Below are 12,777 nucleotides of genomic sequence, written 5' to 3'. Positions count from 1 at the left end.
AAATGAACAACTCGCACACACCTCGCACAACAATATGCACCCTGAAACTGCTGTTCAAGGATTGCATACATTGTGCAAGATGTACACTGGACTGGGATTTCACAAAGTAACACTCACAGCGATCTCAAACTGCTGCTTTCAAACTCCTGTTTTATAACTCTCTTTCAACTGCCTCTCTCCCAAAGCAACACTGTCACGATTCGGCTTCCAGGTAGTGGATCCTCTGTGTCAGCGAGGGATTGGCGTGGACCGTGCTAGTGGACCGGTTCTAAGAGGCTACTGGTTTTCACCAGAGCCCGCCGCAAAGCGGGATGGTCTTGCTGCGGCAGTAGCAACCAGGTCGTATCCACTAGCAACGGCTCTACCTCGCTGACTGCTGAGAAGGCGTGGGACAGAAGGACTAGGCAGAGGCAAGGTCAGACGTAGCAGAAGGTCGGGGGCAGGCGGCAAGGTTCGTAGTCAGGATGGGTAGCAGAAGTTCAGGTACACAGGCTTTGGACACACTAAACGCTTTCACTGGCACAAGGCAACAAGATCCGGCCAGGGAGTGCAGGGGCAGTGAGCAGATATAGTCTGGGAGCAGGTGGAAGCCAATTAAGCTAATTGGGCCAGGCACCAATCATTGGTGCACTGGCCCTTTAAGTCTCAGAGAGCTGGCGCGCGCCCTAGAGAGCGGAGCCGCGCGCGCCAGCACATGACAGCAGGGGACCGGGACGGGTAAGTGACCTGGGATGCGATTCGCGAGCGGGCGCGTCCCGCTGTGCGAATCGCATCCCCAACGGCCAAGACAGTGCAGCGCTCCCGGTCAGCGGGACTGACCGGGGCGCTGCAGGGAGAAAGACGCCGTGAGCGCTCCGGGGAGGAGCGGGGACCCGGAGCGCTAGGCGTAACAGTACCCCCCCCCTTAGGTCTCCCCTTCTCTTTGTCCGGTAACTGCCTCCCCTGGGATGAGGACACCGGGAAAGAATGGAGGGTTTCCTCAACGGCAGGCAGTACAGCAGGAGTGGGAATGGGGAGGGAGGGCAGAGGGCGAGGCCTGGCACGGGGCAGTGTGACACCAGGACGGGGGCCATGGGGAGGCACAGAGGCTTGCCTGACGGGACTGGGAGGGGGGGAGAGGCACTTCCTGTGGCAGGCAGAGTCCCAGTTCCTGATCTCCCCGGTGGTCCAATCAATGGTGGGGGAATGAAGCCGGAGCCAAGGCAGACCGAGGAGGACCTCAGAGGTACAGTTGGGGAGAATGAAGAACTCAATCCTCTCGAGGTGGGGTCCAATAGACATGAGGAGGGGTTCTGTGCGGTAACGCACGGTGCAGTCCAATCTGGCTCCGTTGACCGCAGAAATGTAGAGCGGCTTGACGAGACGGGTCACCGGGATGCTGAATTTATTAACAAACGCCTCCAAAATAAAATTTCCAGAGGCACCGGAGTCCAAGCAGGCCACGGCTGAGAGGGAGGAGTTGGCTGAAGAAGAAATCCGCACGGGCACCGTGAGACGTGGAGGAGCAGACTTGGAACCAAGAGACGCCACACCCACGTGAGCTGGGTGCGTGCGTGCGTTTCCCAGGCGTGGAGGACGGATAGGGCAATCCACCAAGAAATGCTCGGTACTGGCACAGTAAAGACAGAGATTTTCTTCTCTACGGCGATTCCTCTCTTCCTGGGTCAGGCGAGACTTATCCACTTGCATGGCCTCCTCGGCGGGAGGCCCAGGCGTAGATTGCAACGGATACTGTGGGAGAGGTGCCCAGAGATCTAAGTCTTTTTCCTGGCGGAGCTCTTGGTGTCGCTCAGAAAAACGCATGTCAATGCGGGTAGCTAGATGGATGAGTTCTTGCAGGTTGGCAGGAATCTCTCGTGCGGCCAGCACATCCTTGATGCGACTGGATAGGCCTTTTTTAAAGGTCGCGCAGAGAGCCTCATTATTCCAGGATAGTTCAGAAGCAAAAGTACGGAATTGTATGGCGTACTCGCCAACGGAAGAATTACCCTGGACCAGGTTCAACAGGGCAGTCTCGGCAGAAGAAGCTCGGGCTGGCTCCTCGAAGACACTCCGGAGTTCAGCGAAGAAGGCCTGGACTGTGGCTGTGGCAGGATCATTGCGGTCCCAGAGCGGTGTGGCCCAAGACAAGGCCTTTCCTGAAAGAAGGCTCACTACGAACGCCACCTTAGACCGTTCTGTAGGAAACAAGTCCGACAACATCTCCATATGCAGGGAACACTGAGACAAAAATCCACGGCAGAGTTTAGAGTCCCCATCAAATTTGTCCGGCAGGGACAAGCGGAGGCTAGGAGCGGCCACTCGCTGCGGAGGAGGTGCAGGAGCTGGCGGAGGAGATGGTTGCTGCTGTAGCAGAGGCAGAAGTTGCTGTAACGTGGCAGTCAACTGCGACAGCTGCTGTCCTTGTTGGGCAATTTGCTGCGATTGCTGAGCGACCACCGTGGTAAGGTCAGCGAGACTTGGCAGCGGCACCTCAGCGGGATCCATGGCCGGATCTACTGTCACGATTCGGCTTCCAGGTAGTGGATCCTCTGTGTCAGCGAGGGATTGGCGTGGACCGTGCTAGTGGACCGGTTCTAAGAGGCTACTGGTTTTCACCAGAGCCCGCCGCAAAGCGGGATGGTCTTGCTGCGGCAGTAGCAACCAGGTCGTATCCACTAGCAACGGCTCTACCTCGCTGACTGCTGAGAAGGCGTGGGACAGAAGGACTAGGCAGAGGCAAGGTCAGACGTAGCAGAAGGTCGGGGGCAGGCGGCAAGGTTCGTAGTCAGGATGGGTAGCAGAAGTTCAGGTACACAGGCTTTGGACACACTAAACGCTTTCACTGGCACAAGGCAACAAGATCCGGCCAGGGAGTGCAGGGGCAGTGAGCAGATATAGTCTGGGAGCAGGTGGAAGCCAATTAAGCTAATTGGGCCAGGCACCAATCATTGGTGCACTGGCCCTTTAAGTCTCAGAGAGCTGGCGCGCGCGCGCCCTAGAGAGCGGAGCCGCGCGCGCCAGCACATGACAGCAGGGGACCGGGACGGGTAAGTGACCTGGGATGCGATTCGCGAGCGGGCGCGTCCCGCTGTGCGAATCGCATCCCCAACGGCCAAGACAGTGCAGCGCTCCCGGTCAGCGGGACTGACCGGGGCGCTGCAGGGAGAAAGACGCCGTGAGCGCTCCGGGGAGGAGCGGGGACCCGGAGCGCTAGGCGTAACAAACACTTTGCAAGTTCAGAACTGAGTCCCAAATTAAGATTTAAACACCTGTGACCAATCTTCCCCTCCCCGTAGAGGCAGAGTAGAGAAAAAAAGTTAAAAGGCTGTTTAAAATTCTATCATTGATCCCTCTATGTGCAAATTTAAAGGGGTACTTCGGTGGAAAACTTTTTTTTTTTAATTAACTGGTGCCAGAAAGTGAAACAGATTTGTAAATTACTTAAAAATCTTAATTCTTCCAGTACTTTTTAGGGGCTGTATACCACAGAGGAAATGCTTTTCTTTTTGGATTTCTCTTCTGTCACAGTGCTCTCTGCTGACCTCTGCTGTCCATTTTAGCAACTGTCCAGAGCAGCATATGTTTGCTATGGGGATTTTCTCCTGCTCTGGACAGTTTCTAAAATGGACAGCAGAGGTCAGCGGATAGCACTGTGGTCGTGACAGAAGAGAAATCCAAAAAGAAAAGCATTTCCTCTGTAGTATACATCCCCTAAAAAGTACCGGAAGGATTAAGATTTAATAATTTAATAGAAGTAATTTACAAATCTGTTTAACTTTCTGGCACCAGTTGATTAAAACAAAAAAAAAGGTTTTCGCCAGAGTACCCCTTTAAGTACTCACACAAGTCACTCCAGCTCCACAGATTCACTCCGCACAGCAGATATCTCCTGTTTTACAACTGTCTTTCAATTGTGCCTTGAAAAGCCACCCACATTGCTACCAAGCACCCACAGCTCTCAAGTACCCCCAGGGCACTGCTCTATATGTCCCCCTTAGTTTTCTCACAGATGACTCACCATTTCCCTCTGTTTCTTAAAAACAATCTGTTTTACCATTTCTCTCTCTTTTGTACAGAAAAAGGGCAGGTCTCTTAAAGTACCCCAGAATACAGGGCAAAAGAAGTGCTACTGTGCACTGTCCATATATACAGAAGGCTGATTTCAGTATAATACTGCTGTATTTTTGCTTCCGTATTATGGCTACAAGTTCTAGCCTGACTGTGTGGTAGATAATGTTGGTTCAGGACTTAAAGGAGTACTCCAGTGGGAATTTTTTTTTTCAAATCAACTGATGCCAGAAAGTTAATCAGATTTGTAAATTACTTCTATTAAAAAAAATGGTATCCTTCCAGTACTTATCAGCTGCTGTATACTACAGAGGAAGTTGGTTTGTTCTTTTCAGTCTCACCACAGTACTCTCTGCTGCCACCTCTGTCCATGTCAGAAATTGTCAGGAGCAGGAGAGGTTTGCTGTGGGGATTTGTTCGTGTTCAGGGCAGTTCCTGACATGGACAGAGGTGCCAGCAGAGAGCACTGGGGTCAGAATGGAAAGAACTACACAACTTCCTCTGTAGCATACAGCATCTGATAAGTAATAGAAGAATTAAGATGTTTTTTAATAGAGGTAATATACAAATCCGTTTAACTTTCTGGAACCAGTTGATTTAAAAAAAAAAAAAAGTTTTCCACCTAAGTACCCCTCTAGACCCAGCCCATTTTCCCCTTAGGGACTTGAGCATTTTTTTTGCACATCTGACCACAGTCACTTTAAGCATTAATAACTCTGGGATGCTTTTACTTATGAATTTGATTCCGAGACTGTTTTTTTCGTGACATATTCTAATTTAACATAGTGGTACATTTTTCTTGGTGAAAAATTAGAAAATTTCATGAAAAATTAGAAAATTTAGCATTTTTAGCAATATTTAGCATTCTCCTCTGAGCAATGCTCAGAGGAGAATGGGCACCATTGGGCTTTTGGAGAGAGAATTTGTTTGGAATGTTTGGAATGGAAGTTGGGGGCCATGTGCGTTTACAAAGCCCCCATGGTGGCAGAACAGTGGACCCCCCACACATGTGACCCTATTTCGGAAACTACACCCTTCACGGAATGTAAAAAGGGGTGCAGTGAGCATTTACACCCCACTGGTGTGTTACAGATCTTTGGAAGAGTGGGCTGTGCAAATGAAAAATTAATTACATTTTTAATTACATTTTTAATTTTCATGGACCACTGTTCAAAAAATCTGTCAGTCGCCAGTGGGTGTAAATGCTCACTGCACCCCTTGTTACATTCCTTGAGGGGCGTAGTTTCAAAATGGGGTCACCTGTTTTGGCACCATAGGGTCTTTGTAAACGCTCATGGCCTTCAATTCCAGACATATTCTCTCTCCAAAAGCCCAATGGTACTCCTTCTCTTCTTAGCATTGTAGTGCGCTGCAGAGCACTTTACTTCCACACATGGGGTATTTATATACTCAGAAGAAATGGTGTTACAAATTTTGTAGGGCTTTTTTCCTATTACCCCTTGAGAAAATGAAAAATTTGGGTTAAACCCAGCATTTTAGTGGAAAAAAACCTTCACATGGGGGGGGGGGGGGGCAAACCTTCAGCTGTTGCAAAACTACAACTCCCAGCATGCTCTTTGGCTGCCTGTGCATGCTGGGGGTTGTAGCTTTTGCAGCGGCTGGAGGCATACTGGTTGAATACACTGAGAGTTTCTACCAGTGTGCCTCAAGCTGTTGCAAAACTACAACTCCCATCATGTACGATCTGTCAGTGCATGCTTGGAGTTGTAGTTTGCAACAGCTGGAGGCACACTGGTTTCAAAACACTGAGTTAGGTAACAAACTCAGTGTTTTGCAACCAGTGTTCCTTCAGCTGTTGCAAAAGCTACAACCCCCAGCATACATGGACAGCCGAAGGGCGTGCTGGAACTTGTAGTTATGCAACAGCTGGAGGCATACTACTAACACTCCCAGCATGCCCTTTGGCTGCCCATGCATGCTGGGGGTTGTAGGTATGCAACAGCTGGAGGCACACTGGTTGCAAAACACTGAGAGTTTGTTACTTAACTCAGTGTTTAGCAACCAGTGTGCCTTCAGCTGTTGCAAAACTACAACTCTCAGCATGCACTTACAGCCAAAGGGCATGCAGGGACTTGTAGTTATGCAACAGCTGGAGACACACTACTGAAACTCCCAGCATGCCCTTTGGTAGTTTGTGTATGCCAGGGGTTGTAGTTATGTAATTGCTGGAGGCACACTTTTTCTTAGAAAAAATGTGCCTCCAGCTGTTGCCTAACTACAACCCCCAGCATGCACAAACTACCAATGGGCATGCTGGGAGTTATAGTTGTGCCTTCTGATGTTGCATAACAGCAACTCCCAGCATGCTCTTTTGTGCATGATGGGAGTTGTTGCTAGGCAACAGCAGGAGGCACAGCCTTACTTTCTGCTGCTGCGCATGTCCTGCCACCGCCACTTTCTCTGCTCCGGGGGCCCCGATCCTGCCACCGATGTCGGGGATCAGGGGGCCCCACTACAGGTACACACTCCTGGCACCTGCTCTCACCCTCCGAAGTAGGGGCGGAGCGGGTGCTGTTTGGGACAACCCCACAGCAGGCGTCCTGAAGGGGGATAGGTGCCATGTCAGACGGATACCTTTCACCTTTTTTTCCGGGTCACCAGGGACCCGATTGACCCGGAATCATCACAAATCGTTGATCTGAATTGATCGGCGATTTTCAATGATTGCCGACGGGGGGGTTGTGGGTGTATCGCGGGGGTTTGTATGGGGTGCCTGCTGAATGTTTTTGGTCCGGTCCCCGCCTAGCGCACGGCGGGGACTGTAATTCCCATGAGCATACAGGTACGCCCTGGGATCTTAAGTCCCAGGACATCAGGGCATACCTTTATGCCCTGGGTCCTTCAGGGGTTAACCCCTTAAGGACTAAGCCCATTTTCACCTTAAGGACTAGGCCATTTTTCATTTTTACTATTTCATTTTTTCCACCTCACCCTCTAAAAATCATAACGCTTTTAATTTTGCACCTACAGACCCATATATGGTCTTGTTTTTTGCGCCACCAATTGTACTTTGTAATGACATCAATCATTTAATAATATAATCTACCGCAAAACCCAAAAAATATATATTTGTTGGGTGAAATTGAAAAAACAAACGCCAATTTGTAACTATTGGGGGTTTTCTGTTTCTACACAGTGCAATTTCCAGTAAAAATGACACCTGATCTTTAATCTGTAGGTCCATATGGTCACAAGGATACCCAATTCATGTAGGTTTTATTTTATTTTACTACTTTAAAAAAAATCCTAACTACATGCACCAAAATTTGTATGTTTAAAATTGTGATCTTCTGAACCCTATAACTTTTTTATCTTTCTGCATATGGGGCTATATGAGGGCTCATTTTTTGCATCACGGTCTGTAGTCTTTATCGGCAGCATTTTAGTTTTGATGGGCCTTTATGATCGCTTTTTATTAATATTTTTATGGTATATGAAATGGACTTTAGTATTTGTTTACGTGTATGCCATCGACCGTGCGGTTTAGCTAACCTTATATTTTAATAGTTTGGACATTTATGCATGCGGCGGTACCAGATATGATTATTTCTTATTTTTAATTACATTATTTTATTTTAAAAATGGGAAGTGGGGGGGGGGAATGATTTGAACTTATATTAGGGAAGGGGTTAATTCACTTTTATTTAATTTTTTTGAAGCCCCCACAGGTGTCTAAAACATGCAATCTTCTGATTGCATATACTGATCAGTGCTATGCCATAGCAAGCACGGATCAGTGTAACTGGTGATCTGCTGCTCTAGCTTGCTGTGCAGGCTAGGAGCAGCAGATCGCCGAATGAACGATGGAGAAGCTGATCGGGAAGCTGGTAAGCTGATCGGGACATTGCAACTATGTCACAATAGTCCCGATCAGCTCCGCTGAGCTGCCAGGACACTTTCACTTTCTTTTTAGCGTTAATGCCCTTAATCCTGTTTAACGATGCCCGGCATTAGCCGTGGGTCCTGGATGCCCGTAATAATCGGGACCCTCGCGGTTTAACACGTCCTCCACTGGTGAGAACGGTTTAAACCCCGTTAACAGGACAAGGACGTAAATGTACGGTGTCTAAAGGGTTAATGCCAGGCATCGGCCTGTTTGATGTGCCCAGCATTAGCCGTGGGTCCTGGATCCACGGGGTTTAACCCGTTCTCCGCTAGTGAGAACAGTTTAAACCTCATTAACGGGACAAGGATGTAAATGTACGTCCTCCGTCCTTAAGTATCGGGCATCAGGGCGTACCTGTATGCCCTGTGTCCTTGACATGTTAATAGACTGAACATAGTCTACCAGTGATTATGTTCAGGCCATTTCCTTAATGTAAACTGCATATGTGTAAAGACTGGAAAACTCCAATTAAACTCAATGGATCCATCAGGAGCATGCTATGCTACATGTCAGCGTACCTATCTGAAGATATTCCATTGTATTTCACATAGGGCAGGAAAAAGTGTGGCCCTAAGCTCACCCAGAACTACATTCCTTGCCTACTTGCGTATTCGCCCTAGACAGCGGATCCATAACTGGAAGGCAGTCCCTGAACTATATAAGGTGCAGGGGTGTTGCAAGTCAAAATAATAAAACAGAACTGTATGGAGGTCAGGGAAATAGGTCAGGACATGAAGGGTAAACAGACAAGAACAAACAAACAAGGAACAAAGGTATTATATGACTGCGGGTAAGCATAGTGATGACAAACAGGTATCAGGAAGATATGACGGCAGATATATAGAGTGCTGACTAACAGGTTCAGGACCAAAGTTATACGGCAGGCATGAGAGTACTGACAAACAGGTTACCAGAAAGATATAGCGGCAAGTTTACAAGGAATTAAGGTAAATTAAGTCAGGACGCTATACAGATCAGGATACACAGGTACAGGATCACACAAGACTAAACAGACAGACATACAACACACCAGGTTGGGGACAAAGCAAAAAGCAAGAACCTATACTATGGTGTAGTGCAAAACACAAACAGGTCAGAACACAAATCAGGATACAGATACAAATTAGACAGGATAAAACCTACCATAAATGCAGACAGATCAACCGATAGACAGGACAAGGCTTAAAAACAGACAAACGTGTCAGAACTACAAAACCATGGCAAAATTAAACTGAAGTCAGAACTGAAACAGACAAGACTAAAAATCAAAACTAAACTAAAATCAAGAGCCAGAAGGCCTAGGAGGAATCAAACACCCCTCCTCAGCTGATGATTGCCTCGGGCCTGTAACTTCTAACTGACCAGATCACAACTAGCAAAGCCTGGCAAGGTGCGATCATTACATGTATACACCCAAATTTATGGTCTGAAGGTGTTGTGAATGATGCCTAACACACACACACACCACTGATACAGACACTTACTTTCTTCTCACCTTACTCTTTACTGCTCTACACTTGCCCTTGAGGACCTTAAAGTCATGTAACTCTTTTAACCCCTTAAGGACAATGGACGTACATTTACATCCATTGACCGCTCTCATTATATGAAGCACGCTCAGGGGCTGAGTGCACTCCATACCTAGCGGGTCCTAGTTGCTATCAGCATCCAAGACCCATGGCTAATGCCCGACATTGCTGATCGGGCTGATGTCCGGCATTCACCGTTAATATTGATTGCTGCGTCTAAAAAGGAGAAAACTAATCTCGGCTAGCTCAGTGGGCTGAGCGGACCACCGCGGCAAAATAAATAAATGGGAAGTTTGAAATTTGAATTGCCCCCCTTTTCCTATTTTTAAAATAAAATAATGTAAACAAAAATAAACATTAACATATGTGGCATCAACACGTGCGTAAATGTCCAAACTATTAAAATTTTATGTTAATTAAACCAAACAGGGAATGACGTACAAGTATAAAATACCAATGTCAAGAATTGTGAATATTGGTCACTTCATATATTATAAAAAAAACAATACAAAGCAATCAAAAAGTACTATCACAACAAAAATGGTACCAAAAAAACCTACAGATGATGGTGCAAAAAATTTGCCCTCATATAGCCCTGTGCATGAAAAATAAAAAAGTAATAGGGGCCAGAAGAGGACAATTTTAAGCATACTCATTTTTGTACAAAAAGTTATAATTTAAAAAAAAATTTGTTAGAATAAAACAAAACATATACAAATTGGGTATCATTTTAATTGTATGGACCTACAAAACTATAATGTGTAATTTTTACCGAAAAGTTCACTGCATAGAAACAAAAACCCCCAAAGTTTGCACAATTTATTTTATTTTTTTTAAAATATTTTTTAGATTGTGTGGTAAAATGAATAATGTTATTACGAATTACAATCAGTGGTGCCAACAACAAGCGTTATCACTTTTAGAAAGGGAGAAGGAAAAAACTAAAGTTTTGATAAATGTTCCCTAATAAGTAATAACAGTATTATCTTGGTGTGCAACCAGTCAAGCAGGATCATTTGCTTCTTCTATGTTTAAGTTGAATGATTATTTTTGTTTTCCAGGAAAGTTACCATACTTAATAGATCACAATTTGATGTTAATATTATGCTGTTTTCTTGTCTAGCTCCAGAAAGCTTGTTGAAAAGAATGACCATTGTTGGAGTAATTTTGTCCTTTCGTTCTCTGGCATTGGAAGGCCTTAGAGAGGTAAGCATCAGAGAAACAAATTCTCACCCTTGCATAATACCAGAAAAGTGTGTCCCTCAGTTTGCTTCAGAAACTTCTTTACTAAAATTTGTCTTCAATGCATGGAAATTTAGGCAGGTCAGGAAATAAAAAATGCAGCTCAGTTAAAAAATTCAACCATCCAGATAGCATTCAGACCATTTTTAGGTAGAGGTGTAATGTAAAACAATAGGGCACAGGTGCAGGCTGAATATTAGTGGACAGAAATTCATGTAGTATAGATGTGGAATAGTAATGGAACTAAGTACCGTATATTCAGAAATATATTTAAAATAGGTTCTATTAAAGTGTCACAGTGACGTCTCTAAAGTTTTGATCAGTTTCAGAGGTGGCCAGGGCTATGAAAGCAGCTGCTCTACACTGTTTCTGTAACTCCCATATTGGTTCATAAATAACTACTTCCATAATCCAGATCCATCACTAGCCACCAAAGTTTAATTAATGGGTGTTTGTTACACTCTGCGGTCCGGCCGTGAGCGCAGAGTCCTCTGTTCCCGCCTACCAGCAGGGCTGGGATTCGCATCGTGGGACGCGCCCGTATGCAAATCCCAGACCGTCACTCACCATACTCCACTGACGCCTCCTCCTCTGTGTCTCAGTCTCCTAGGGCGCGCGCGCCGGAGCTCTGAAATTTAAAGGGCCACTATGCTCATAATTACTGTCACTACATTATAAAGTTCCTGCACCTCCTCCACTTCCCTGCCGGATCTTCAGTGCCCCTAGCCTGAGATTAAGTGTTCCATATTGCCTGTTTGCCTTATCCGTGTACCCAGACCTTCCTGCTACGTTATTTGACTTTGCTCCTTTGCCGCCTTCCTTGACCTTCTGCTATGTCTGACTACGCTACTGCCTTATCCTTCGGTACCTCGCCTTGCCCAGCTACCTGTATGGTCGAGCCATGTCTGTGGTAGTAACCTTGGTGTCGCTTGCCGCAGCAACCCCATTCTGTTTTGTGGCAGCTGTGGTGAAGACCAGCAGCACCTTAGACTCCGCTTCCCGATACCATCCCAGTCATTAGCCACACAGGTTAGAGGATCCACATCTAGCTCCGTAACAGTGTTCCCTTCTGAGATGATGGCCGCCCCTTTAACAAAGTTTTGTATTTAAAGTATTAAAATGTGTCCGGTTTCTTTTTCTTTTTAATTTTTATATTGTTATGATGGACCTACAGTGAATTCAGAAAGTCTTTGAACCCTTTAACTTTTTCACATTTTGTCAAGGTGTGGCCTTGTACTAAAATAAAAAAATAATGCAAGTTTTCCCCCTCATTCCGCACTGAGTACTAACATAATTAGGTACAACCACTATTTTTTGGTATTATGTTGTAATGCTTGTCCCTTAGCCACTCCTGTGTTTTCTTGGCTTTGTGCATAGGGTCATTGTCTTGTTGGAAGGTAAATCTTTGACTCTGTCTGAGGACCAGAACACTCTGGATCAGATTTTCATTAAAGGACAACTGCAGCGGCATTACACTTATACCCCATCCACAGGGGGGATAAGTGTTTGATCGCGGGGGGTCCGACCGCTGGGACCACCCGCCTAACGGGGTGCCGCCATAAGTGCTCATGGTGAGCGCTAAGGCGCGTAGCGCCGACCTAGAGGTCAACGGTGACGCCCCATCTCCTCCCCGTCCCCATACAGTTCTATGGGGGATGCGGGGAGGCACGAATGCTGCCTCCCCGCCTCTCCCATAGAGATGTATGGAGGAGGCGTGCCGGCCGCAACGTCATGCCGCGGCCCCCTGCAGGAGATCGCCGGGGACCCCAGCGCTCGGACCCCACGCGATCAAACACGTATCCCCTATCTTGAGGATAGGGGATAAGTGTTTGTAACGCTGCAGATGTCCTTTAAGAACATATCTGTGCTTCTCTCCATTTTGCTTTTCGTCAAACCTGGTTCTTGGTCACCTCTAGTCCCTTCTACCCCGATTACTTAGTTTGGGGGTGGTCGGCTCTATTAGGAGTCCTGGATGTTTTAAACTTCTACATTGCTTTTGAGAACTTTCAGTGCAGCAAATATTTTAGTTCTGTGTTCTGAATGCATTAT

At 46.6% G+C, this 12,777-nt stretch overlaps 1 protein-coding gene across 1 annotated transcript in view; it reads left to right on the top strand.

Moving 5' to 3' along the window:
* NCKAP1L (NCK associated protein 1 like) overlaps positions 1 to 12,777 on the top strand; it is a 290,353-nt gene that overhangs the window by 163,260 nt on the left and 114,316 nt on the right. The window contains exon 25 of the mRNA XM_056562778.1: positions 10,610 to 10,692. Coding sequence (XP_056418753.1) covers positions 10,610 to 10,692 — 83 coding nt within the window. The remainder of the gene's footprint in view (positions 1 to 10,609; positions 10,693 to 12,777) is intronic.

Source organism: Hyla sarda, chromosome 2, assembly GCF_029499605.1.
Source record: "Hyla sarda isolate aHylSar1 chromosome 2, aHylSar1.hap1, whole genome shotgun sequence".
NCBI lineage: Eukaryota > Metazoa > Chordata > Amphibia > Anura > Hylidae > Hyla > Hyla sarda.
This window is presented reverse-complemented; position numbering and strand designations above follow the sequence as displayed.